Source organism: Penicillium waksmanii, assembly GCF_028829765.1.
Source record: "Penicillium waksmanii strain IBT 27052 chromosome Unknown utg000005l:1.0-5232799.0:1.0-5237142.0, whole genome shotgun sequence".
Classification (NCBI taxonomy): Eukaryota; Fungi; Ascomycota; class Eurotiomycetes; order Eurotiales; family Aspergillaceae; genus Penicillium; species Penicillium waksmanii.
In genome coordinates, this window is record NW_026643252.1 from 4,448,277 (window position 1) to 4,475,442 (window position 27,166).

Below are 27,166 nucleotides of genomic sequence, written 5' to 3' on the forward strand. Positions count from 1 at the left end.
CTTCCAGCTTCTCTTTCACTCACCTCTCATTCGAGATGGATGCTTTCTGGGCGGCACCTCCGGTGTCTCGGTATGTGGCAATGCCTTTGCTCACCCGCTCGATCCCGCAAAGACTTACGTGTCTTTTTCATATTCCAGAACGATCACGGCCTTGACTCTCGTTCAATCGGTTCTGGTTCATGGCGGCCTTCTCAGTGGATATTATGTTGTCTTTCTGCCAAGGCTGCTGTGGAAGCTACCTCCCCAGATCTGGCGTCTGGTCTCATCGTTCATGCTAACCGGCGGCAATATCGCGTTCATCTTTGATCTCTATTTCAGTATGGTGCCTCGGTATCGCATTGGTGTCAATTGACCCAACTGCTAACCCGGCCGACACAGTGTACTATTATGGCAGTTCTCTGGAAACCGCGTCGCCTCGGTTCACCCAGCCAGAAGATTTCTTCACCTATCTGGTCTTTGTAGCCTCTGTGATCTTGGTAAGTGACTCGCTTGAACCGGGATTTATCTCGAGAGAGTCTGGTTTTCGTTTTCTGTTTTATTGCTTGCCTTTCCTTTTCATTCAAACACCTCGCATTATCTGCCCGCCCAGCCAAAAACTAGCTGAAGCGGTTCCTGAAATCGAGGAAGATTACCCCTGCATCCCGTGCAGTACCGCATTCGCAAAATAAAAATGGTACTGCATGCGGTGTGGGATTGGTGGGATTACCTTGAGATAGCTGTCGTGATCCTATAAGTTCATGCCGGTTTTTGGGGTGCCCTACATTCTACATATTCATCTATCTATTATTCATTCCCAATACCATTCATTCTATTCTTCATCCAATCTCCCACCGCGGTAGCCCTTTGCAATGCAATTTCTATAACAGCATGCTGACCTTTCCCAGCTCACTTCAGGCTGTCTCCTCGGCAATGTGCTCTTCACTTCCGGTAAGCTTTTACGCCTCTTTCAGCTCTCAAGCCGCCAGTTCTACCCCCCTCGAAGCTCTCGAATACTAAGACCAGGATGTCTTAGCTCTCATCATGGCGATGGTCTACACCTACTCCCAGGATAACCGCGGCAAGAGGGCGACGTTCATCATCATTCCAATGCCTGTCGAGTATCTGCCCTTCGCGATGCTTGCGTTCACTTTGGTTATGTATGGCCTGCCTGCAGCATTAGCTGAGGGCATGGGTATTTTCGCCGCTCATCTCTACGACTTCATCACGCGCATCTATCCCACCTTCGGAGGCGGCCGTAACTGGATCAAACCCCCGGGCTTTGTGCGTCGATACTTCCGCGGGGTCACCTCGAACCCCACCGTTCGCCCATATGGGACAGCTTTCCGTCAGCCTGCATCGCAGCCTGAGCCGTCGACGGCGGCGGCGTCGTCGTCGTCCTCTGGTGGTGGATGGGCCTCGGCGTTCCAGCGGACCCCGGATTCTTGGAGTGGTCGGGGTGCTGGACGACGACTTGGCTGAATTTAAGAGATGTGGTGGGATATGATTGCAGGGGAACGCGTGAAAGTGAATCAATTGCATGAATTACATGTATTAAGCGTTTCATTCAATAGTTATGGGCACCATACTACAGTGTCCCATAGGTGGCGAAGTCGCACTAATTTCCGTAAATTAGCTGGCACATAAAGTGGCATCAACAATCAACCATATGCTTAGGCTAAGAGGCAATATGTCAGTTGTAGTAATTACATAATTATAGTAAAAATCTGTAGTAATTAGTACACACTCTCGTGTATACTGCTTGCTGTATCTGTCTGTAAAGACTCTGCTTTTTGATACTCACGTGACCAACGGACGCTAACCCAATTTGGCGTTGGAGCTGGCGCACCGCAAAATTTGGTTTCTTCCCGAACAATTTTTTGGCCTCCAACGACAACCAACAACCACGATGGCCGCCGTCAATAACCAAGAGATGGACTACTCCATCAAGCCTGAGGCGGTTACGCCGACCGTCTCTACGGAAGATTGGCCTCTTCTGCTCAAGAATTACGAGAAGTGTGCGTCTTTTTCTTCTTTTCCGGGGTTCTTCTTGCCTTCTCGGGAGCCATGGCTAATCTTTTCTCTGCGCAGTGCTCGTTCGCACCGGTCACTTCACCCCGATCCCTGCTGGTGCCTCCCCTCTTAAGCGTGACCTTAAGTCCTACGTCAGCTCTGGTGTCATCAACCTGGACAAGCCCTCCAACCCCTCCAGTCACGAAGTCGTGGCTTGGATGAAGCGGATCCTCAGGTAAAATCCAACCTCCACACCCTTCGAGTCTTCCCACCCCCAACCCCCAGAAGACTCGATATCAATTGTATTCAGCCAATTCTGACTCGCCTATTACCCTTTAGATCCGAGAAGACTGGTCACTCCGGTACTCTTGACCCCAAGGTCACTGGCTGTCTGATCGTCTGCATTGACCGTGCCACCCGTCTCGTTAAGTCCCAGCAGGGTGCCGGTAAGGAGTACGTTGCTGTCGTCCGCTTCCACGACAAGATTCCCGGTGGTGAGGCTCAGTTCCGCCGCGCTCTGGAGACCCTCACCGGTGCTCTCTTCCAGCGTCCTCCCCTGATCTCGGCCGTCAAGCGTCAGCTCCGTATCCGTACCGTCCACGAGAGCAACCTCTACGAGTTTGACAATGACCGCCACCTCGGTGTCTTCTGGGTCAGCTGTGAGGCTGGTACCTACATCCGTACCCTCTGTGTCCACCTGGGTCTTCTGCTCGGTGTTGGCGCTCACATGCAGGAGCTGCGTCGTGTTCGCTCCGGTGCCATGAACGAGGAGAGCGGTATGGTTACTCTGCACGATGTCATGGATGCCCAGTGGGTTTATGACAACCAGCGTGACGAGTCTTACCTCCGCCGCGTCATCAAGCCCCTGGAGTCTCTGCTCACCAGCTACAAGCGTATTGTCGTCAAGGACAGCGCCGTCAACGCTATCACCTACGGTGCTAAGCTGATGATTCCTGGTCTCCTCCGCCACGGTTCGTTATGTTCAATCTTTGTTTTAAAATGAACCCAATGCTAATTATCCTTCACAGAGGCTGGTATCGAGGTTGGCGAGGAGGTCGTCCTCATGACCACCAAGGGTGAGGCCATCGCCATTGGTATCTCCCAGATGTCCACCGTCGAGCTCACCACCTGCGACCACGGTGTCGTCGCCAAGGTCAAGCGCTGCATCATGGAGCGCGACCTGTACCCCCGCCGCTGGGGTCTGGGCCCCGTCGCCCTTGAGAAGAAGAAGCTCAAGTCCGCCGGCAAGCTGGACAAGTTCGGCCGCGCCAACGAGGAGACCCCCTCCAAGTGGAAGTCCGACTACAAGGACTACAACGCTCCCCTTGAGGACGGCGAGCAGCCCGTCGCTCACATCCCCGACACTCCCAAGGTTGAGGAGTCCAAGGCTGAGGAGTCTTCCCCTGCCGCTGACGACAGCGATAAGAAGAAGCGCAAGCACGACGGCGAGACCGCCGAGGAGAAGGCCGAGCGCAAGAAGAAGAAGAAGGAGAAGAAGGAGAAGAAGGAGCGCCGGAAGTCCAAGCAGGCCGAGGACAGCTCTGACAGCGAATAGAGAAGGCCAGGAAGAGTGGACCCCACCCACGGCTGTGGTCTATTTCCTGTACCATATTTTGATTTTTATCCGGAGTCTTTGGGTCAAAAGGGATTCTGTCGGTTTGAAGATTTTTCGTTACTTAGTTGTTGCTCGAATCAATGTGTTCTGTATACTCGAACTGTTTTGGTCTTCTTAAGTTCTGGTCTGCTCAGGCCAGGCAGTTGGAACTCAGCTTCTTCGTATATTTAATAAGTCATTGGCTAATAACCGCCGAGGCGATTCGTCCTAAGAACTCACCAGTCATTCGTTGTTCGTTATTTTGATTCAACGCTAGTCATGAATATTCAGCCTCTCGATTCTGTTGTCTCGGGCCAAAGACGTACAAATGTAGCTTGCCGTAGATGTCATTCCAAGAAGATCAAATGCAATGCAGAGCGCGAGGCCCCATGTACGGGATGCATATCGACCAATACGGATTGCGTGCGCACAGAATCACAGCGAGGGCGGTACTTATCCATCTGAAAATGACCATCAGACATAATTGGTAATATATGGCTGATTTTCAGACCCTTAGGTACATTCGTAAGGGGCCTCCGGCACGAAAATACCTTTTGTCAATATGTTCAGTATTTGTTCTGGACTGACTAATGTCTTCGACTCAGGACGGCAGGATCTTATATGTCCAAACATCGAGTCAAAATGTGGAGGCGCATATGGTGGTGTATACGAGTAAGCCACCTCTATTCACCTATACTTCCCAACTGTGCCTGTAGCTCTCTAAAATTCGCCGTTCAGATAAGAGATGCCCTGGTTAGTAGTTCGATTGGCTGGCCACAGCATTTTTCAATTTATGACAGTGACGTGGAAATGCTCTCGCCCCACGACTTGGAAGGCGAGTTTCAAAGTGAGCCTGAAGCTCAGTACGCTTGTCAGATGGCTCACCTTGCAGTACATGTAGGTTTCTCCCCCCGTTGGCCTGATTCGAGCTAGATCAAGTTAGCCCAAATTCTTTTATAAATGATAGTCAGTGATATAATTCCTCACACTATGCAGCAGTTAAACCAAACAACCCTGCGCAGAAACGAATGCAACTTGAAAAAGAACCCGACGATTTCCGCATGCGAATGCCCGATCATCTGAGATATACCGGAGTCAAGGAAGAAGGCGATATAAATCTGTGGGCAGCGATGCTGTTAATGGCATACGAGTTAGTTCCTTCCCAACGCTTGAGATACCCATCGATTATGCTAACTTCTAAACACAGCTTCGGAGTCATTCTACTTAGTCGTCCCCTGCATGCAAGCGGGTCATTAGATACACCCCAATCGTGGGGAAACCATTCAAAAGCCCTGGCCGCAGCAAATGAAACTACTCGAGTAATAGAGGATATCCTTTCAGTCTCGATGGGGCGGATGTGCCAAATTCACGTAAGCACTCTACGCGGTTGACCGTCGTTTTGATTACAAAAGAAAATATCTCCAAAGCTAACATTTAAGGCAGCATACCCGCGCTATTCAATTCTCTCGCAATGCATGTTTTCACAATATGCACATATGACACCATTGGACGCCAATTGGCTGAAAACCGGGCCCGAACATGCATGCTTGGTTTGATGTCTTTGCAAGAATCGTGGCCTGTTAGTGGGTGGATTCTGCGGCTTTTCGTTTATACTAGTATGGAACGGTTGAAAGCTCGACCAAACACGTCGAGACCGAGGTTAGGGCGCCGCTCTAACTCCAACTCTAACTATAACTCTCAGCAAAGTCCTCGCCTCGCCACAAGCACGAGTACGAATACAAGCATGGACGAATTACTGGTGCCACAGACTGATTTGCCAGGATCGAATGTTCCTACTCCTACTCCGTACCATATGCTTGATGGTGGTACCTGCTGGTACTAGTATGGGAAATATATCGAACCAGCAGATGTGGGCTGGCTCACCAACGGCGGGGACAGGGATGGGGACTTTGTTCGAAGATATGAATATCTTTCCTGAATTTTTTCTCACTAATGAGTATTCTGATGGGGAGGAGGTGTGTAATGGTGACTTTTTTGACTGCTACGGTTCCCGACCTAGCTTGAACTGTTGCTATGAATCTGGCCTTGGAATTCCCAAGGACCCGTAAATATGGAATATGGAATTGTGGGTTGGATTAAACGCTTATGACAAATGCAGAAGTTGTCAGATAATTCATTCTTGTGTTCATATTGTAGAGGAATAATGATGCTGGATGTTGATTGTGTTGCGAGAGGCGCTCGCTTAGGTTTTGTCTGTAAATAAAAAAAATCCTTCGCTCGATGGAAAAAAACCTTCGGAGTAAGAGATGACAGAAACGAGGAGCAAAAAAGGAATTGGCCCGAGCCCGGGATCGAACCGGGGACCTCGCGCAAGCTTGCTTTGGGTGAACCCTAAGCGCGAATCATACCACTAGACCACCCGGGCAATTGATATACGAAGGCCCAGTCTTGGCTATATGATCCTGTGTTAAGGATAGTAGAGAAGGGAAAAGCTACCTCTCCTGAATGGAAAATATCAAACAATTCCAAATAATTGAATAATAATTATGTGACTAAGATGAATTATTGTACAATAACTAGGCAATTTGGAGAGAATTACCAGTTATTACACAATAATAGGCTAGCCTAGAACACTGTATATTCAACATAAATTTGGCCAAAACCCTCAGCCTCTTTATATCATTATTATCATCTAATTGAGAATGCTTTCATGCGAATTGACCATATTGTATGCTCATCTTTATTTTGGTCTGAACTTTGCTGTCTGTGACCGTGTCTCCTTCAAACATGATTCTGAAGGTATTGATCTAGTTATGATCGATCGAACTTGTTATTAAGAGTCTTGTTCTTGATCCCCTTGTTTTTCTTGGCATTGTCTTCTGGGATGAAAGATCTCAGAAGAGAATTTGAGGAATATGTAAGTATTTCAAGCACTTAAACTTTTTAAGGTTCATGAGATACTAATTGATTCTTATCAGGCTCTACGGGCATTTACTGAGCCGAAGACTATTTTGATAAAGTAAGTTGCTTAATTTGCGAGACCGAAACATCCTAACATTTCCCAGCATGAGCGCCTAAGATACTTTTATTCCCTAGATAGGTGCTGAAACGTTTGTTATTTTTGATTATTGGAAATGGACAAAGATTATTGAAGTGTATGACATGGTTCATTGTGATGGAAAGAATAGAATTTAATCCAACGCTCTTGCTCAGGCATAATCATCCGTAGATACGTGAATTACTTATTGCCAGGCCGAAACATTCTTCTTAACAAATTCCTCCCAGGTAGTAGGCTTAGAATCAACAAGCTTCAGGGTGGGTTCAAGCGACTCGCCCAGATAGTAGCCAGGGTCCTCCACAAAGAGCTGATTCTCGAGGAACTCGGTAGCAACAGCGGTAGGCAAAGATGCCTTGTATTGCTCAGAGCTAATCTGGATAAAGACAGCCTTCTTGCCTGAAACCTTGGAAAATGTGTCCACAATCTCTTGAGGAGTGTAGTAGTCCGCAGCAGCTAAAACCTGTTTGTTCTTTAATTGGTCTGCGTGCTTCAGGGCAACCTTCACAAAAAGACCTAGAGTAACATTTAGCAGATTGTCCCAACAATTCAATGATATAATAGCGCATGTCTTACCAGTATCCTGGACAGCATCAAAGAGAGGAAACTTAGCCTCGTTACCAACAGGATAGAACAGCTGGTACGATCCATCCTCAGCACGCTTAAGCATCTGAATGAAGTTGCTCATATAGTATCCAGGGAGCACAAAACTGCATCCAACACCAGAACCCCGGATATACTTCTCAATATTGGCCTTGCTGTCAAAATGAGGCACATGGGATAGACGTCCTTGTTGGTCTTCTCTGTCACGTTGTGGAGCGAAGAGAAGATAAGGTGGGAAACACCGAGAGCCTTGGAAACATCTGCAACATTCTTGCCCTGTGAGAATTCGATATCGGCATTCATAGCCTCCCAGTAGTTAGTGACCAGGAAGACAGTGTGGGAACCCTCAAGGGCAGAAGTCAGGGAATCGACAGAGTCCAGATTCGCCTAATATACAGACCGTTAGTTTATAGTTGAATTTTAATAGGTAAAGGTCAGTCTTACCGTGACAACCTCAACACCTTTCTTAGCGAGATCCTGAGCGGACTTCTTCGTGGTATCGCGAGTAATACCGCGAATCTTGAACTCCTTAGAGAGCTTAGAATCGGCGAGGATGGCCTCAATGACGGAGCCGCCCTGGTTGCCGGTGGCACCAAAGACAGTGATCAATTTGGACATGGTGAATATTTTTGATGGTAGGCGAGAACGCAAGATCAAGATATGATAATCTTCGAAGACTAAAAGTTGTGTGAATAATGGTAGATAATAACCAGCAACAGATGAATATTTTATAACACTGTTTAGCATGGATAGAAAAATACGAGCTTGGGAAGCTATGGTGGAATTCAATGAATAAGCTTCGGGGTCATGGTGTAAGCGCTAAGACCGATCCGCCGTCGATTTCGTCACTCTGTCTGGTGATCGGGCTTCAATGGCCGACCGAAGCCACATCCATTGCAAAGACACCGGCAGTGACTGATCGATTTCGGGCTGGATCCGTGGAGCCTACTAACTCACTGGTGCAGCGGTCTATTTGTTGAATTTTGATCGGAGTAGTCATGATATATCATGAATGTCATGAAAACTAGCCGCCGAAGCCCGAGCCCCGAGCCGAGCCCCGAGCGGTGGGTAAGCGCAGGGTGGTCAGTAGTTGTATATCGGGGTATTTTACCTGACTGCCCTCGAGGCCTTTACAATGGCGTTGTAAAGGTTTGAAACCCACTAGTGCCGACCATTATTTACTCTCTTCTAATGGTGGGCTAGTAGCTACCTGAGATGGAATAGATTAGCAACCCCAATCCATTTTAGGTAGCTACTAGTCCGCCATTAGGAAGACGGAGACTAGGACGGTCAACAAGGAGTTGAAAACTTTTGCTGTGCTACTATGCTATACGCACCCTTTTCTACCGGCCTAAATACCCCGATATGCAACTACTGACCACCCTGCGCTTATCGAGCGCCGTAGGTGGGGATATTATTTTGGCTCATATTTGCCTCCGTTCTGTAGAAACTCAACCTTGGAACACAAAAAGTACTAGTAGGACCTGATAAGTAAAAATTTATATTCACAGCCATCACTAGATGTTGCTATAGCCCCATAGTATTGACTACGTCCATAAAAATATCAAGGGACCCTAAATCTCCTTGGAGTTCTTCCACAGAATTGGCCATATCCGGGACCGTATCACCCGCATCAGCTAAATTCAAGTTGTTTGAAAGTGGCATAGACTGCTGAGCTCGAATTCTAGCAGCCCGGTTCCGGAGACGTTCCAACGGTCGCATCATCAACCCAAGTCGGTTGCCCGCTGGTCCAGCCCATCGTTCATAAACCCGATCGACGGCCACCCATGCACGATCTGATAAAGGGGCGACCGGGCGCACGCAGAGATCCGACAGAAGAAATGCAAAAGCCTGCCACTGTACATATCCCTGGAACAGCCAGGACCATTTCGTGGTATTTTCGTGGGCTTCAAGTAGATAACCAAATTCAAGTACCTCGATCGCGGTGAGGATGAGGAGATCACATCTTTCGGGGAACAGGTCTGGTTGGAATCCTTCGGCGCTCATCAGCGAGAAGTGCGACACAAGCCACGAGCGTGCCAGAGCAACGCGGGCAATGGTCGCGGTTACCCAATGGATCGCGATTTCAAGGTCACAGAATTTGAGATATCGCTCGTCGAGGGTGGTCCGAGTCTCTTCTATTGCGTCGAGGCGGTTCTGAAATAACACGTTATGTCCATCATTATCAGCCCCGAAGCTGCTGAGTTGCATCAATTTACGATGCAATATGAGGATTTCACATCTGACCAAGGTCAATGTCATCTCTGTAAATCCAGTTCGTTCCGGCGGGGTCTCAACCATGTCAGGCGACAAATCATCATCATTGATATTCAATGGCAAAAGAGTATCGTAGTCCCCTTCTCGGATCTGAGGGCTCGTGGCTTGAGAGTCAGATGATCGGACATCCAGTAGGTATATATACCACCACAATCGTCGCCGCATCTCTGTTTCGAATGGGCCTAGCCCGAAGTGACTACTATCCCGATGCAGCCCCAGACTCAAGGCAAGACGAGTTACCACAGCGATCATGGTCCAGACAAAGTGTGCATCCTGAGGGTCACAGGCACAGCTCAAGAAAAGAACCGCTGCTTGTAACACAATTAACTTGCGGGTATGAAGGAATCCTGCCCGCACCAACGCTTGCTCGACTGCGAACCGGTATCGTTTGGTCAAGGAAGTGTGGTCTGTCCCTAGCTGTGCAAGACATACTTCTGGCGACATGCTGTAGATTGCAGCTAGATAGATTGCAAACACCAAAGCCTCCGACCCCTTATCAAGATTCTTGGGATTTGTGGTTGCTGTTTGGAGCAGATCTTTCAACATGGGCTTATGTATGATCAGGATGATGGGTGCCACATTCTCTTCAAAGGCGTTGAAAAGAAGATGGCTGATAATTGGCGATGGATGAAAATTGTTGAGTGAATGAGCCACAGAATGGTAACCGAATATAAAGGGACTCGATATCTCAGACTGTGCTGCTGTTGGCATTGGTACTGAGGAATCTTCCTCGGATAATGTTGGTGACTCCGGTGAATCAAAAAGATCTCGAACTTCTTTGATCTTCAACCACAGCCTCAGTAATTTGTTCTATACTCACAATGGAAATGCTACGGAGGGGTAAAATATACCTGATCTGCAAGCTCCGTCAAAACTTGATGATTCACATAGCGGCTCGTTCCACTATTTCTATCCACAACAAGGCGTCCAAATTGATCCTCCAGTGTACTGGAAGTCGCCTTGGGTGAGACAGAGCCTTTGCTCATCCAGATTTCATCGCTCTCAACCTCTCTCGGCTGATCAATTACTCCATTGCTCGGGCTATGCTTGGCTAGCCATGGGCGCATAGTGCGGCTGCCCTGCAGGCTGTCATCATTGTCCCGCTCTGGTGGGAAATCCGGAGAGGCCTCTTCAGCAACATTTTTGCTACCGAGATTTTTGATTTGAGCTTCAAGAAGGCTCAATCTGGAAATCAATTCATTCTTGTTGGTTGGTCTTTTGGTTATCTTCCGGGGCTTACGGCCAGGCGGTGGATACGAGCACTCGACGCCTAAACGCACACAATTATCGCAAGGCCAGGACTTGCTACACCGTACCTTTCTGCGGTTGCAATCGTGACAGCTCCGTTGGAGTAGTGTTGATCCTCCTCCACGTGAGAAATGTGTATTTGTACTGGCCGGATCTTGAGCCATGTTGTGACGGAAGTTGAGGAATCCGAATGAGTGCAGAATTGTACCTAATGGTCGCCTGAGGGATATCGAATCGATGCCTTAAGCCTAAGGCTGACACACTGCATTTGTTTTGACAGCCACTTGAGTTACGACATAACATTGAAGATTATTGAAGATTATTATTTCAATGATGGTGTTGAATCTGTTGATGTAATTAGAAGACAGGCAAGCGATTGGGAATGTGTCAAATCAGTAGTGATGACGTCATGTCGCAGTAGAAAAATGATAAGAAGGTAGACTTGTTTCCCCTGACGGCAACGGCAATAATATTTCTTTTTATTTCACTTCAAAATGTCCAAGCCGATAGCAATCGTCGCCGGTGTAGGTCCCGGAACAGGCAGCGCTGTTGCGCGGCGCTTTGCCCAATATTACCCCGTTATTTTACTTGCTCGATCGCAAGGGTCCCTTGATCCGTTGATCAAAGAAATCACACAGAGTGGAGGGTCAGCGACAGGGTTTCCTACTGACGTTACAAACGCGTCCTCGATGGACTCAACAATTGATCAAATCAAGGCCAAATTCGGAAGTGATATCACGGTCGCCGCAGCAATCTACAATGTTGCCAGCAAGTTCCTAATGAAACCATTCTTGGATCAATCTCCGGATGAGTTCTTTGGGAGCTTGGAGCCTTCGAACAGGGGTGCATTCAATTTTGCCCATGCTACGCTCCCCTTGATGTTGAAGGGGGAGGGTAAGGGCCAGTTCCCGCCTACGCTTATTTTTACTGGTATGAAGCCTTCTGATTTAACAGATCATTCTGAACTAATGATAGCAGGTGCCACGGCTGCACTTAAAGGTGGATCAGGTCTCTCGGCATTTGCCATGAGCAAGTTCGGAACTCGCGCCTTGTCCCAATCTCTTGCGCGTGAATTTGGCCCCAAGGGGGTTCATGTTTCCCATGCCATCATCGACGGAATCATCAACACGGAAAAGACGAAAGGCTACGGCCAGGATATTCCAGATTCTAAAATTGATCCCGAAGGAGTAAGTCAATGGAAACTTTTCAGACTCGTGTGTTGCTCTAATAGTCGATATCAGATTGCGGAATCTTACTGGTTCTTGCACACCCAGCCTAGGAGTGCATTTACCCAGGAGATTGACCTCAGACCCTATGTAGAGAAGTGGTGAGGAAATATTTCAGAAATTCCTGATCTTGATATATCTTGAGGTATATGGGATTTTTCAAATCAGTAGTACTGAATCATCTAAAATCTCATACATGAGCTTACAGTGGCGCCGCAAATGTTTCCAACTCCCTATTGCCCATCATTATTTGCCACCTTCTAATAGCAGACTATTACCTACCTAAGATGGAATATATTGGCTTATCTATTTCTTCTTAGGTAGCTACTGCTAGTCCACCATGGGAAGGCGAAGACTAGGAAGGTCAACAAGGGACTGGAAACTTTTGCGGCGCCTCTGTAGATACCCTAAAGCTATTTTTACACATATATCTCACAGTTTCCAATAATTCTCTAAATACCCATCACCTTGATCATACCACCAATATCGGCCTGGGAGTTGATTTAACAAGCCGTTCGATGAAAAGTGTCAATAAAATTCTATATTTTTGTGCAATTCGTTATCGGAACCCGAAGGCCTCAACATAGAAAGCGGCATACATTTTCGCTATTCAACCTCGTACAAAGATGTATGAAAACATTAGGTAACTAAAGAGATAATCAAAATTATTCAACGCTATTCGCACATCACACAAAAGGGCCAGTCATATTAATTTGGCAATTAGATTTTCGTGGAAAAAAGGGGGCTCGCCAACCCTTGGGAAGGGGGCAAATTATCTCGGGGTTCCGGGAGCGAGTTCAACCCCGAAATGACAAATTTGAAAATCGACAATGCAGTGGATGATCAGTCATCCTAGAAGCCTTTTTTCTTTTCAACCAGCCGTGTCAAGAAATTTCAGAATATATATGAATCGAGGGTTTTATTTCAATAATAAATTTAAACGAATAGTTCGACGTTCTACTATTATCCTAGAATCCTTTTTTCACCCCACCATCGTCAGATACCCTACCAATGGCTTCAAAGTTCGTCGCTGTGGTTGGTGCCACAGGTGGCCTGGGTCGGCTAGTTGCAATGGAGCTAGTGAAACGGGGCATGCCCGTCAAGGCCATCGTACGTCCTAACACCGACCCATTGCGCACCGAGAAGCTTCGCAATTCCGGCGTCACCATCGCCCCTGTCGACCTCTTTGCGACACCAGCCCTCACTGGCGAGTTATCCGGAGCAATTTGTGTCGTCTCCACCCTCCAAGGATTAGGAGATGTTATTCATACTGCCCAGGGAAAGCTCCTTGAAGCCTCCATAGCCGCCAAAGTGCCTCGATTCATTCCGTCAGATTTCGCACTAGATTTCACCAAGACAAAGATCGGATCTAATCGCAACTTGGATCTGCGTCGCGAATTCCACAATGAGCTGAAAAAGTCTGGCATCGCATGGACTAGTATCCTCAATGGTGGCTTTATGGATCTCCTGGTCGGTAATTCTCCTATGATCAATCATAAGACCCACAAGGTTGCGTATATCGGGTCGACAACGCAACCCCTCGATTTCACCACTATGGTCGACACAGCTGCGTATACAGCAGAGGTGGCTATTGATACAAACCCCACGCCTAAATTTCTTCGCATCGCCAGTCATACCGTCAATGTGGAGGACATCGCCCAAGCACAGAGCAATGTCGAGGGTGTGACATGCAATCCCTCGTGGATGGGCACAGTGGGCTCGACGGAGCTCATGATTCGCCTGATGAGATTCTTTGGTGGCGAGAATGATGTTTTCCCGGCCTGGCAGGGCATGCAGTATATGGTGAATATGTTCTCTGGTGCTGGAAAGCTTGAGCCGCTGGACAACAACAGATACCCTGATCTGACCTGGACTAAGGTTGAAGATTTCTTCCGGGAGCACAAGAACAAAAAAATGTTGAACGGCGTTTGGTCTTGAAATCTGTTTATCGGTGGTAGGCTAGGGTATTTTTAGATTCTTGTTATTGTAATTAATATCCTGTTTCGATATGTTGTTGCATTTTTGATATATTCTTGTATTCCAATTTATGGTTTCACTCCAATATATGCGAGCGGTATTTTCTGTAGTCTGAGGACCGGAGACTAAGAACTGAATCATGTAAGAGCCGAAGTCGCCTGAGAGACGTAACTTCGATTGCCGATCCTCGACCACCAATCTCCGGCCATCGACCACCGATTCTCCTGGGAGGCTATGGATGCTACCATATGGGATGAACCAGATGCAATAGATGGATGGTATTGGATGAAGCTATTCTATCTAGTGACAATATCTACACTAAGTGATGTGGTGCGGGACTCAGCAGCCATGGGAGTCTCAGACTCCAAAAAAGCGATGAAAGACGACCACGATAGCAACGAGAGGTGACGAATGGAAGAAAGAAGAGACCCGGCGAAACCCGCCTGCGCCAGGGTCCACTACTGAGGCCGGACAAAGGCCAGAGCCTCGTGTCGCACAAGCTTAGTCAGTCTACACCGCTATATCTAGTTCCTTGGAGCTCAGATAGTCTTTCAATTTTACACATAATCCACGCCAGCTACCAGTAAGTGTACTCGGATAGGTACCAGAGAATATTCCAAGGTTTGGGAACGGAATGGAGTCGAAGATTAATGAGATGTGTATTGAGATAGTACCCTAGGCCACAAACCTTTTGCTTGAAGTCCGTAAATATTACTACTGAACCGGTTGCCGCTATGGAGCGCCGTAGCCTACGACGTCTTTTAAGACCTGGATATCTGAGAACCACGGTCCAGCATAAAATTTGAACATTGTCCCGTAGAAGTACCAAGTCATTAGATCACGTTGGTTAGTACTAGGCCACATTCTGCCCCGATCCGCTTTTGGTCATTAAAATTGAAATCTGGGTCACATCAATTACGATTAATTATGTATTCAGGTCATTATTACTTAAACTCGCTCCAGATGTAACAATAGCCTACCCGACATTCATCTCCATCATATTTCTCCAATATTGACTTATATCCCCTCTATAAGGTTCCTATCTGTCTGGCTATACTCTCCGTAATAGTATGCAGTTTCTCAGTATCGAACCTTTAAACAACAAAATATAGGCCTCGAAGCGGCGATCTATTTCCTGGGTGTCACAGCGAAACAATGATTTCGTTTATCGGAAGTTTATTCCAGAAAAGAAAAAACGCACAATTCTTGATCTCCCTCCAGAGTTGATGCTAATCATTTTAGACTTCCTCTCGGTTATCCAACAAGCTTGCTTGGTTCTAAGCTGCAAAATATTCTATCATCAATTTGGATATGTTCTAAAATTTCCTGATTTCCGGTATCCCTATTCTGATGGACTGGATTCCACTACTGATTACTTCGCCCGGAAGCAACTTCTTATGAGACTAGAGTCCAACGGTTGGACGGGGCACAATTGGAAATACTGTGTTGCCTGTATCAAACTACACCCACGGAGTGAATTCGAGCTTGAGGACTACGCTGAATGGCCGACTGGGAGACCACGCAAGGAATACTGCAAATGGCCAGGTATTATCGTACTCTGTCCATGTGTGAAGTTTACCCCGAAAAGAATTACACAACTCTTTCGCGAACTGCAGAATTCAAACAATTCGAACGGAATAAGCCCGGAAATTACAAAGTATTTCCCAAATTGGCACCGTTGTGAATACTCTAGTAGCTTATCGGACGAGCTAGCATATTCACTGGTGATATCTGTTTCTCTTGAGGAGAGCGGTGCTCTTGTGTTTCATTTCAAATACTCTATCTCTTTCAAATGGCCCTACATTGGCAAAAGAAGAATTATGCTTTGCCCCCACAGAGATGCCCTCCGACACTTAAGTGTACATACTCGCCCACTGCCTCAATTTTTAAGCTGCAGTACATGCGGCATAAAGCTTTCGATAAGCATGTCAGAAAATCCTGGGAAATATTTGATTCAATACACAAGAAATTTTGACAAATACAGGTATGATCTTCACGAATGCTACTCTCAGGACACATTCTCAGATTATAGATGGGAAAGGTATTGTGTAAGCTCCTACCAATCATGAAGAATGCCGACTCACAAATAGGCTTGTAGTTCCTGGCGGCCATATCGATGAGAACGATATTCATTTGCTTGATGTATTCAGCTTGCTGTCTATACTTGTTAAGATTGTACACTTCGCTACTAGGAGTCAGGAACATGAATTTTGCTACTAGCCAATGCTAATATTCTTGGTACTGGAATGCTTCATGACAAGAGGTATCAACCGGGTCACTCTCAATTATCCAGCACTTGACTGCTCGCTCGGGTCTATTTCAAGTTCTCAGAGAAGATTGTGTTGTTCGAAGGTTTTGAGTTAAATTGGCGTTGCGCGCAAATTGCCTAGATAGTATCGTCGCTAATATGAAAAGGTTTCTGGTCTCAAAGGTAGATCCCAAAATATAGCCATCTAGTTGATCTATTATGTTATCTGGATCTCGATTCTTGATAGATGCCCTTTCCCTACTTGATATTTTCAAACTCCTGAAAATCCAAGGATCCGCTCCTTCAATTTTCCGATTTACCCACATCATACAAATCATTCCAGAACATGATATACTGAAGCTCATCCTCTCTCAAATTAGCATTCACGATATGCTCTCGTTGTGGAGTTCTGATCCGACAATGTACATCTCCCGCGGTTTTCCAACCAAAGTACCCGACCATTTCCCAGTCAAACAGCCCCACAACTTTGCCACTGTCAACAATACAATAGATATACTAAAGTCGTTATGCATAAAGCTCATATCTGGATCATGATTGTTGCTGAAGAAAAGGATTTTCCCTTCTAATGGATTGATTCGACCATTTCAAAAGTACGTTGGGGTCCGGTACCACATGGCAGCGAGTTTGGAGGTTCTCTGTAGGTTTAAGTGTATGAAGCTGATAAATATCTCTCTGGCCTATTCTTTATAGGACTTCCTCTGGTCCTCTGAGAGATATGGCTATGCAACACATAACCTGATGCCTGGAAGTCTTTCTTGGACGAGCACTTAGCGGCCATTAATATATGTAGAAGTGAGTCACAAGGCTGACAATAAAAGGCAGGAGTAGATAACTTGCCAGCAAAGTAGATCTCCAGAACTCTGATACACCCCAGAGCCGTCTTTGCTATAGCAATTACCTGAGTTTAATTTGTATCCGCGTACGAGAAGTCGATCTCCGTACATATAGCACCATCACGCGCGTGGAGATGGCTAGATTTCACGATCACGCTCCCAAGAGCAAAAACATCGCAGCCAACCTCGTCAGCAGGGTGGATTTAGATCTCCTCGGTACAAAATCTAAGTTATCTCACGGAGTCTGTGGTTTGGGAATTGATATACTGAAATTCAACGCGGAAGTCATTTGGTTTCGGGCCATATCGACCATAAAGGGGCACATCCGCATACATATCAGTTGTGGGGATTTTCTTTGGGTCTGCTTCATATGGGTTCATCATCGTGGCGAATATGGGTGAGATAAATAAGGCATAACCAAAATTCGGAGAGGTCGCTTTGCTTTATCTCAAGTACTATTTGTGCGTTGTGTTAAGCGCATACCTAACGCAGATGTAAGAGCCGCAACGAACCTGTCAAATATATCACTGAGTGATGCTCAATAATCACAGATCAACGTCTGCGGCGCGTGCAACCAGGATGTGATAATTCAATAAATTCAAGGTATTATTAAATTTCCTACACGCACATGCATGTGTATCACTTCCAGGCTGCAGGACGCCCGGGACCCGTGCAGAAATCCAACTATCGGTTGGGTAAAGAACTTCTTAGAAATTGGCTGAAGGCCTCTATAACAACGTATGGCAAACCTCTATTGAGCGATTCGTTCTGCATCTCTGATTTGTTCAGAATCTTCACTGCGTTCTTTGAGACCAGATGATCAAGATCGGACCAGGCGGTTGTAATAGCGATAGTATGCAAAACGTGCAAAGGTGTTGCTGAGCTGGCCGTTAACGGTGATAAGCTGTGCGTCTTGAGACAGCGGTCAAAGGCAGCAGAACTTATTGAAACAGTGGTGATATGAGCTTGATGTTCAATTTGAAAGTGCTGTTCTCTAAATTCTGACTTTCGTTTTATGCCGCTTGTTGAGTTTGTTGAGGTGCGGTGCCACTGCTGCCTCAGGCATTCAGGCAGCCATGCGGTTCCTTCCATTTCTAGTTAGCTTCGCTCTCGCCTCTCATCCGATCACCACCTATTATCTATTATCGGGTCTCTCTCCAATCTGTATCCTCTTCTCACTAGCACCTTTTGTTCAATGGCGGAACGTTGATGATCGACCTACACTAGTGTACATGTTTCCGACTCTCCCGGTGAAACAACCGATTGGTCGGAATCGCCTTCGCGACTTGCCCGTACCAAAGGAATCAGAGATCGAAAGCTGAGCTCAACCCAGTCCACAGAGCCAATCGCATGTAGTAACCATCTTCGAAAGTTGAAATAGTTAGAAGAGCTAAGTAACGAAATTCACGTCGCTGAATCACCATTGTTATGCTTATTGGTATTATTGGTCGCTACGGTACCTTGGTACCTTGGAACCTTGGTAGCCAAATCCGCTAATAGATATTTGAGTCGTGCAGGTGATCGATCATGCGTTTACATAAGGTCGATGAGAGTCTAGCCAAGGCATAAGGTACAGTTGACGTTGTCAATCAAATCTGTGGACCTCTTCCAACAATGCTCCAGTTTAATAGGTATACGATACTTAGACTTGTAGCATCACGAATACAAGTCAGTTCGCTATAGTATTTGGTAATTTTAATCTTTAACGACTAAGGATTCGCAACGCCTTATAACACCCAAAATTACCTCAGTGGTAATCTTGTTCTGATGGGTCGGTGGAATTGCGTAGGTTTTGGTGATGCATCCCTTCCTCCCGCTCAATATGTATCCCAGTGAGTCCGTTCTGACGGGCTACGAATATTATCTTTTTCCGAATGATAGCCTCTGGCTTGCAAATTGGAATCAAAGTCGATGCTGAGGAGAATCATATTTGTTTTCTTGCGCTCTTTAAGCCACAAACCCATTTTAGATTTTAGTTAGCCAAAGACAGTCACCCAATATTTCCATTTACGGAAGCGATCGATCAGCCGACTTGCCATACCACTACGCCACATTGAGCTTGATCAACTACAGATTGTATGAAGATTCCGGCTATCAGCGGCTTATCACCTGATAGCTGAAAAATTAGCAACAGTTCTACTAGCTCTTCTCTCAGTTATATAGCTTCTCAGTAGCGTCATTGACTTCAAATTCCTCATCTCGCAGCGTCTGTTGTCGAAGGCAATTATTTAATCGGAACAAATAATCATCCCAACTACGAAATCCAACATTCTCAATTATGAGTGATCACGCAGACGTTATTCGACCGGTTCTATTTGGGGTTCGCCTGCTCCTATGGATCTGTGCAGTAATCACCTTGGGCCTTACTGCATGGGTTGCCGATCACCTGAAGGGCTACCGGGTCATCTTCACCCTTGTTATTGTGAGCATTTGAGCCTCTTCGATATTTCCAACTGCTCATGTACCTAGTACTAACTTGTTCGCGCAGTCGGTGCTCGCTGCAGTTTTCTACATTCCCTCTCTCTTCACCGCATTCATGCATCGCAACCGTGGTTATATGCTTCCATTAGACATAATCTTCTATGCCCTGTAGGCCAAATCATTCTCCCTTCTACCTTCGACATTGCTGGAATGACGCGACTACCCTATCAAACTACGCGAAGCTAATTCTCTGACTACATAGATGGCTATCAGCATTCATATTCGTTGCACAAACTGATGGCTCTACGAATGGAGCCACGTGCCACTACTTTAGTTGGAACAATAATTCCTGCAGGAGAAGGAATTCCATTGAAGCATTCACTTTCCTGACATTGTGAGTTGATACGCTAAAACGAGCCTCCTTTCCCTTTCTATATGTGAGCACACATTTTAATTTCTTCTCAAAGCTTTTGGACGCTCTGTGGCTTGTGCTTGGAAATCGCCAATCTCTATCTCGATAAGCCAGCAGTTACCGTCCATCACGAAAAGATGAATACAACGGCTCATGGTGCCACCAATGGAACTGCTACGGCAATGAATGGTGAGAACACTCAAGTTTGATGACAGCCGGTCCCGTCGCCTTTGCGCGGGATCTTGGAGGTATATCCCCAAAGGGCGAGTTCTTGGTTTCAAGTAGGACTTCTGGCTTCGTGATCTTTTCTTGCTTACTAGGCTCTACGTCGGAAAGGCTAATAGTATTGTTTGCTTTTGAGTATTCTGCACGATACTTCTTTTCTATTCTATACTCTGGCAGAATGTCATATCAACCAGATAGTTTTGAAAGCTTCGATTGAACGTTGCCTTGCGCCTTATTAGGAGTACCTCAGATATCCTGTCACCGGCTAAGATCCAGTCCTCATTTTCGCTATCTTTATAATATGTATTTTGGAACATGTACCATATCTTGAAAAACGGAAAATGGTTGCGATGGAGAAATTAAAGACACATCGTAGGATTCTTCATGTCTTCTTCTCGCCCATTCAACCCGAACCTTGTGAAAGGGTGTGAACTTGCAAGATTATATCTCCTTCAAAAACCCCACTTCAATCACCTTGTCCGTAGGCACTTGAAGATTAGCCATCTTATTTCGTGTATTATCCCTGATCCATAAAAACAAGTACAGCAACGTCTTCCTAACATACGAAGCCTCAGTTTTGATCTTCATCTCCTCCTTGCCTATGATATATAGAACTTTGTGTGCACACGCTTCCTCCAATCTGGCTAACTGATGATTCAATTGCTTAATACCATTTCCGCCATCGTTCGTCGCGGGAATGTTATTGGAATGATCCTCTGAGGGGCGACGATTGGAATTCTCATCTGTGACTGCCTCGATAGGCAATGACGGAACCGGCTGTTGTGACGCCTCCTCCGATGATAAATGTCTCCGGATTTGATCAACAATGATGCTTGCCAGATTGGGTGCGATGATCACGTCATTGTATCCATATCGGACAACAAGCCGATAGCAATTTGGGATAGAAAGTCGAGAAACCGAATGTCGGTTTTCAGGGGCCACTGAAGGCATCTCAAGGGGTCGCAAGTGAAAGAATACAGTAACTTCCGGTATTGACGTAAGCTTGAGGACGAACTGGCTGAATACTATCGGGGTAGTCTCGCCAGCCTTATCAAAGAAAATTCCGAGGCCGCGGCTGGAATTGATGGGACTGCTGCCATATTGGTTACTGAGTCGCATTTGACCGTCCGAATCAGTTGTCACGAAGTGTGACGTAGGAAAACGATCCTCGGATTCAGCAAACCATTGCTGCTCTTTGCCATATCGCCACAAAAGAAAGACCATAGCAAGTAATGAGCTGAGTACGATAGTGAACCAGGCACCTGAAGGGACTTTGGTGAGCGCTGAGGATAGATAGGTGCCATCCAAACATGCGATTATAAGCCACGGGAGAAAGACGAGATAGGGGCTAATTCGCCACACAAACATAGCTGCTAGGGAGACCATGCACGTGTCAAAGAACGTCACGAACATGACACAGACTCCATATGCATTTCCAAGCGACGTCGTCTGCCGGAAGAATGAGAATTGGAATATTATATGCTTAGTGGAATGTTCAGCTCCATGGCTTACGTTATTATAGATTGATGCCACCAAAATCGTTCCAATCATCAGCAGCCAGTTCGCGATTGGAATATAAAGTTGCCCATGGAAGATGCGGGAAGTGTGGACGACTTTGATCTGAGGGAAGTACGAAAGTTTCATCACCTGTGCGAGCAGCTACCGACACAATTAGATAATATCTCTCAGGATTGTTTTGACTCACTTGAAAAGTTGCTGTTATGATGGCCTGCGACGCAACAATGGCAGCAAGAATTGCAATCACCAGGGACGGGTAGATTGTGCCGGATGGAACGGCATTGAAAAAAGGATTCGAATATGCATCGGGGTGGACACTGATATATGCTGCTTGCCCAATATATGCCAACAAAATGCATGGGAACGTGTAGCATAGCCAGCTTATCTGGATGGCCCTTCGGCTAAAAGCTCCAAGATCTGCAAAGAGGGCCTCCACACCAGTGAACGCCAGGAGAACACCGCCAAGCATTCTCCATCCCTGCTCACCATGACGGGCTAAGAAATCAAACGCAAGAGCGGGGTTGAACGCTTGAAAAACGCTTGCATCGTACCGGACAATATTGTAGATACCAAAAACTGCATTAAAGCCGAGCCAGATGATAATGATTGGCGAGAATGCATAGGAAATCTTTGTTATTCCGAGCGGCTGAATGGAAAATAACAAAACCAAAATAGCATCAGTGACACCAATCACGGTGCCTTTGGAGATGTTAGGCTGTACAACTTTAATACCTTGAACGGCTCCTAATACTGACTGTGCTGGGGTAAGTAGGCCGTCGGAAAGAACCATCGTCACTGCCAATACTCCCACAACCTTCAATAGCTCTTTGGCAAACTTGCTAGTTTCGATACGATGTCGTACTCTTTGACCGGCACGTTCGAGGTCGCCTGATAAGTATCGTTTCATCCGGACTAGTGAGGCTTCCCTCGGATCGCGGTGCGTGATATTCATCTAGAAGTCAGTCAGTTGCCATCCCTGATTATACGGAGCCCCCAGAGGTGTACTTGCATAGCGGCTGAGAAGAGCGTATGTGCTGAATGTACCCCCTTCGCCATCATTATCTGCGCGAAGAATAACAAGCACGTATTTCACAGTCACCATGATAAATAGGGTCCAGATAATTATCGACAGTACGCCCACGAGGTCCCGTTTTGATGGTGCCGAACTGAACGTTGATGAGTAGACATAGAGCGGACTGGTTCCGATATCACCGTAGATGACGCCAATCGATTGATAAGACAGCCATAGAAGTACTCTGCCTTTGAAAATCTATCGATTGTAAGCTAGAATGTCCCCAAGTTGTCTTTCCAGCAGTTTACACACCTGCTTCTCTTTGAAGTCGCCGGGTTGTTGCAAACTGGGGTTCTCATCTGCTTGCTCTGGCACTGTGGATCTGCCACCGAACCGTTCAGGTAGCGCCGGTCGGGAACGAATATTGTATATGTTATCGTCATTTTCGGCCACGTCGGATCGCGCGACAGACCGCGTGCGGGACATTCTAAACCCCAGTTGCCGAGTTGCCGTCGTCTTGGGCCGTCGTCCGTCCCAGACCATCGCCCTGAGACACAGAATCTGCGATCCGAACTGTCGTCATATTGTCGAGAGAGGACAACAGGAAGGGTGATTATTACACAAGGGAAAAGCCCCGATGGCTAGAAAAACATCCTTTTTTTGGAAAATTAATAGCGGAATGACGTATTATTAGTCTAACAGATGCGGCATTTCTCGAGCTTAGAATAATGAAGACCTGACGCTGATAAACCGTGGATGACAAAACTTTATACTAACACCGTTCCTTACATGCCATTTCGGGAACTGTGAGAGGGTGAGCCGATAAACCCCCCCCCGGGGCACTTATCATGAACTGTCATTATAACTGCTCCCCTATGAAACTGAAAGCCCACGAATGAGCGTTCAAGCGGCGGGTATTGTGGTCAATGGTATGCGAGGTGGCCACGTGTGGATGATCAGCGCACCGTTATGGGCTTCGGTAGCGATCTAGCCCAGCGCCACAAAACCCTGGTCGCAAAAGGAATGAAGTGAGATAAAGCAAGTGACAACACACAAGAGCAATACCAGACACTTTGTGTATGTCTCGAATGAGAGGGGCCATCTCCCTCCTAAATTGGACAACTCATCAACATTAGCAGCCTGTAATACAGCACAGAGCGTTTGCTTTGATTAGTGGGCAGCTTCCTGAAGCTTCGGTATATGGCATAAGTTGGCATCTGCAAGTCCATTTTCAACCTTTCCAATAGGTTGATTAAAGTAATAATACTATGTAAATATAGTTGTGAGGGTGCTCAGATTCTCATAGAGATCAAGAAACAACGTAGCGATCAAGAAACAATGTAGCGGTCAGGCAAATGTAGTAGTAGCGATCCAACGAAAATGATAGCTTGAGGGGAGAGATAAGAAGGAAGCCGAGAAGGAAGCTACTACTAGTAGATACAGGGGTAGGCATCCACAACAATGATGACGACCTACTAGTTTCCTACAATAAACCTTGGGAGATGTCTCTCTATCAACATTCAAGTTCTTTGCCTACTTGCTTCTTACTAAATAACTTGATTTGTTTTAGGAGATTGTCTATAATATAGGACTACTAATATGTCAGTGAATTTCTGAGTGAAAGATATACCTTCAGAGCATGAGTAGTGCTACACTGACTGTTCTAGTGTTTGCGTCATGGTAATCACCTGGGCAGGGGTTAGCGATTAGACACATAAAGGCCCATAGTCCATAGTTATCTTCTATAAGGGACCTCTGAATATCTTCCTTTGCACTGTCTTCTAGATAGTTTGGCAGTAAATATGGCTTATTATCGATCAAATATACTATATATGACCCTATCAAGGGATGTCTGGTACATACGGCCATAGGGTGTGGAGAACAGGACTTCCCGTCGGCTCAGCCGTACTTAAGCCACATACTAAACGCAGTTAATACTCAGAGAGCCCTGAATCTTAAACTAGCGTCGCTTTTTGTCTGTTAGGGTTAGATTGAGTGCGAGTGATATGGGCGAAAATTCTTAGGAGACTGAGGGTGGGAAAGGTGAGAACGGGGTGAGAGCGGGTGAGAACAGGATGAGAAGGATGAGAATACCCCCCGCAATACGTTGCCTTCGCTCCTAATCTGTAATAGTATAACCATTACATTAGTATCTAGATGTCAAAATTAGAATATTTGTTAAATTACTTTGATAGGTCACTAAAACATCTCCGAAGATATACATCGCTTTTAATTTGGTGTTCTTGGGTGGCCCGCTTGCCCGGGTGGCCCTCCGACCCATAAAACACGTTAGTTAGTATATATTTAGAGTACTTGCTTACGACTAATCAAAATACTAGGATTGGCCCCTCTGGGTGTAGAAAATTACCACACCTGATACTAATTGATTGACACAGGGTGTTTAAACCGCAGAACAACAAAAGACCGAAAGTAGGGCGAAAGTCACATTTTTCTACACCCGCTCTACTGTAATACAGGTTAACAGCCTGAGATATACCTTACTCAGAGAGTCAGAGGACCCTTTTGGTCGTTTTGGTTGCGGATGAATGTCGGCCCGATCTAGCCGCAAATTCATATTAATTCATCCATTATGATGAATCCTTTATAGCTTTCAATGGTGATTGTACTGTCCATCAGGGCTCCGAAACTATTATCACATAACAGGTCTCATGTTGTAGCGTGATTCGGGCTCTCTCTTTCCCTTATGGCCACCCGGCGACGACACACTAAATCCCGCCTAGGCTGTCTCCGATGCAGAGACAAGCACCTCAAATGCGACGAAGTCCGCCCGACCTGTGGGGCCTGTGCGAAATACAACCAGCCATGTATTTTGAAGCCTGCGAAGACTACTAGATCTAATAGTATGCAGCGTGCTGAGTTCACCAATGGGCATGGCACTACTTCCGCGGCTTCAATCCCCCGAAGCTGTCCTGACTCTTCCGAAGTGGAGGCTCCGTATGGGGATTTAACCTCAGAAATACCTTCGGCTGGTGCAGATCATCAGCCGCTCAAATCGGTTCTCACTATGTGGGAATTTGAGTTAATTCATCACTGGATCATCAATGTCACCGATACTTTTGCTGTCAGTCATGGCTTTCGTCGTAACTGGCAGGACCAGGGGGGTTCGGGAGGCCATGCGGTACCCATTCATACTACATATGGTCCTCATCCTGTCGGCCCTCCATCTAGGAATTACTAAGTCCCCATCTTTCAGTGAGAGTCACTATACCTTCATAGTAAGCGGATGCTCGGATGCAATGGCATCGTTTCGAAGAGAAGCTGAGTACGTCGGCGATGCCAATTGCCACGCAGTTGGAAAATTTCCATTTCTCTTGTCTATTTACGCTTTCGGACTTCCGTTGCTACAAGGAGGAGATAAAAGCGAAGATGTGGTGTTAGACGACATGATTCATATCATGCTTCTAATCAAGGGAAACGGCACTATGCATGAAACTACCAAGCCTTGGAGAAAAGCACGAAATCTCAAACCATGGCTTGAAGACAGTGATATTTTCGATGATTCAGAGCTCCTTTCAGAGGAAAACGATCTGGACTTTGCCGTCGCAGAGCTACAGCATTGGATCGACCTCTCCGATGATTCTCCGGTTGTTCGTGGTATCAACACTAGAGCCCTTCAATCTTTTCAAGACAGCCTTGGTTTTCGTCTGAAGAGACATTTGAGACCGTTGGCATGGCCAAATATTGTCCATACTGACTATATGGATCTACTGCGGGAGAGAAATACCGCGTCACTGGCCATTTTAGCCCATTATGCTGTAATACTAGGACAATGCAACTCGCGATGGTGGTGTTTGAACTGGGGTGTGCAACTAGCCTCGGCCATAGCGCGACTCATGCCTGAAAGATATGTCGCCGTCATTCTCTATCCCCTTCAGAAGTTACACATAAGATGAGGGGGCATATCAAACGATTTTCAGGCAGCACATCGACTCCATTTCTTCGCGTTATGGAATAATAAAGCGACGAGAAATGCGAACATTACTTTCATTACACATAGCCGCGCAGGCCGCCTGATTTACGCCTGTGTTATTCCTATGATGTCTATGTTGAAAATTCTGAAAAAATACAACCCAGTTCCAAAATTTTTGCAACCCCACTGTACCTTGTAGACTCAAGACTGAGAAGAGTACAATCAAGGCACTCAATTTATTGATATGGCAACATTTATTTTCCCTGCAAAATTTGCATAAATTGACAAAGACACTGATTGCCACTAGCCCATAATTGCAAATTTGAGTTGGTATTGGTAAGAATGATACGAGTGTTCTAGTGGACCCGTGGTCTCCCACATTCGTGGATCCACGCTTGTAAGATTGGACAGGACATCACAACGATACACGGATCATGATGTTTACTGATCACTATACTTTTCTTACAGGGACGACGACGAAGCACCGAGTTGACGCCGTACGTCTTTTGTGCCCGGTACGATTTTCCGTTAATTTATACCCCATATTGCCCACCATGATTTACCGCCTTCTAATGGAAAACTAGTAGCTACCTGAGATGGAATAGATAGGCCAAC

General features: G+C 46.2%; 10 protein-coding genes across 10 annotated transcripts; 6 read left to right on the plus strand and 4 right to left on the minus strand.

The window, feature by feature from the left end:
* Window positions 1-8: 8 nt before the first annotated feature.
* N7481_006549 (uncharacterized protein) lies at window positions 9-1,458 on the plus strand (the record flags this gene model as incomplete). The annotated part of the gene is made up of 5 exons (XM_057265768.1): window positions 9-70; window positions 139-317; window positions 379-608; window positions 885-927; window positions 1,013-1,458. Coding segments are annotated over 5 exons (960 nt in total), but the record flags the coding sequence as incomplete, so codon positions are not given.
* A 427-nt stretch (window positions 1,459-1,885) lies between these two features.
* On the plus strand, window positions 1,886-3,544 carry cbf5 (pseudouridine synthase CBF5; the record flags this gene model as incomplete). Its single annotated transcript, XM_057265769.1, has 4 exons — window positions 1,886-1,994; window positions 2,068-2,224; window positions 2,329-2,960; window positions 3,018-3,544. The coding sequence occupies 4 exons, from the start codon at window positions 1,886-1,888 to the stop codon at window positions 3,542-3,544; spliced, it is 1,425 nt and encodes a 474-aa protein (XP_057123489.1).
* Window positions 3,545-6,786: 3,242 nt separating this feature from the next.
* N7481_006551 (NmrA/HSCARG family protein) lies at window positions 6,787-7,820 on the minus strand (the record flags this gene model as incomplete). The annotated part of the gene is given in 4 exon segments (XM_057265770.1): window positions 6,787-7,115; window positions 7,176-7,357; window positions 7,375-7,589; window positions 7,647-7,820. The coding sequence occupies 4 exon segments, from the start codon at window positions 7,818-7,820 to the stop codon at window positions 6,787-6,789; spliced, it is 900 nt and encodes a 299-aa protein (XP_057123490.1).
* Window positions 7,821-8,729: 909 nt separating this feature from the next.
* Window positions 8,730-10,995, minus strand: N7481_006552 (uncharacterized protein; the record flags this gene model as incomplete). The annotated part of the gene is made up of 3 exons (XM_057265771.1): window positions 8,730-10,262; window positions 10,331-10,946; window positions 10,991-10,995. The coding sequence occupies 3 exons, from the start codon at window positions 10,993-10,995 to the stop codon at window positions 8,730-8,732; spliced, it is 2,154 nt and encodes a 717-aa protein (XP_057123491.1).
* A 226-nt stretch (window positions 10,996-11,221) lies between these two features.
* On the plus strand, window positions 11,222-12,058 carry N7481_006553 (uncharacterized protein; the record flags this gene model as incomplete). The annotated part of the gene is made up of 3 exons (XM_057265772.1): window positions 11,222-11,657; window positions 11,706-11,914; window positions 11,969-12,058. 3 exons carry the CDS (start codon window positions 11,222-11,224, stop codon window positions 12,056-12,058), a joined length of 735 nt encoding a protein of 244 aa, XP_057123492.1.
* A 906-nt stretch (window positions 12,059-12,964) lies between these two features.
* On the plus strand, window positions 12,965-13,891 carry N7481_006554 (uncharacterized protein; the record flags this gene model as incomplete). The annotated part of the gene is made up of 1 exon (XM_057265773.1): window positions 12,965-13,891. One exon carries the CDS (start codon window positions 12,965-12,967, stop codon window positions 13,889-13,891), a length of 927 nt encoding a protein of 308 aa, XP_057123493.1.
* A 2,590-nt stretch (window positions 13,892-16,481) lies between these two features.
* On the minus strand, window positions 16,482-17,415 carry N7481_006555 (uncharacterized protein; the record flags this gene model as incomplete). The annotated part of the gene is given in 5 exon segments (XM_057265774.1): window positions 16,482-16,694; window positions 16,794-16,876; window positions 16,893-17,084; window positions 17,142-17,217; window positions 17,272-17,415. 5 exon segments carry the CDS (start codon window positions 17,413-17,415, stop codon window positions 16,482-16,484), a joined length of 708 nt encoding a protein of 235 aa, XP_057123494.1.
* Window positions 17,416-19,310: 1,895 nt separating this feature from the next.
* Window positions 19,311-20,074, plus strand: N7481_006556 (uncharacterized protein; the record flags this gene model as incomplete). Its single annotated transcript, XM_057265775.1, has 3 exons — window positions 19,311-19,454; window positions 19,521-19,621; window positions 19,921-20,074. The coding sequence occupies 3 exons, from the start codon at window positions 19,311-19,313 to the stop codon at window positions 20,072-20,074; spliced, it is 399 nt and encodes a 132-aa protein (XP_057123495.1).
* Window positions 20,075-20,556: 482 nt separating this feature from the next.
* On the minus strand, window positions 20,557-23,163 carry N7481_006557 (uncharacterized protein; the record flags this gene model as incomplete). The annotated part of the gene is made up of 7 exons (XM_057265776.1): window positions 20,557-20,578; window positions 20,656-20,689; window positions 20,762-21,539; window positions 21,603-21,749; window positions 21,796-22,560; window positions 22,744-22,878; window positions 22,933-23,163. The coding sequence occupies 7 exons, from the start codon at window positions 23,161-23,163 to the stop codon at window positions 20,557-20,559; spliced, it is 2,112 nt and encodes a 703-aa protein (XP_057123496.1).
* Window positions 23,164-25,324: 2,161 nt separating this feature from the next.
* Window positions 25,325-26,534, plus strand: N7481_006558 (Zn(II)2Cys6 transcription factor domain-containing protein; the record flags this gene model as incomplete). The annotated part of the gene is made up of 2 exons (XM_057265777.1): window positions 25,325-25,481; window positions 25,708-26,534. The coding sequence occupies 2 exons, from the start codon at window positions 25,325-25,327 to the stop codon at window positions 26,532-26,534; spliced, it is 984 nt and encodes a 327-aa protein (XP_057123497.1).
* Window positions 26,535-27,166: the final 632 nt, after the last annotated feature.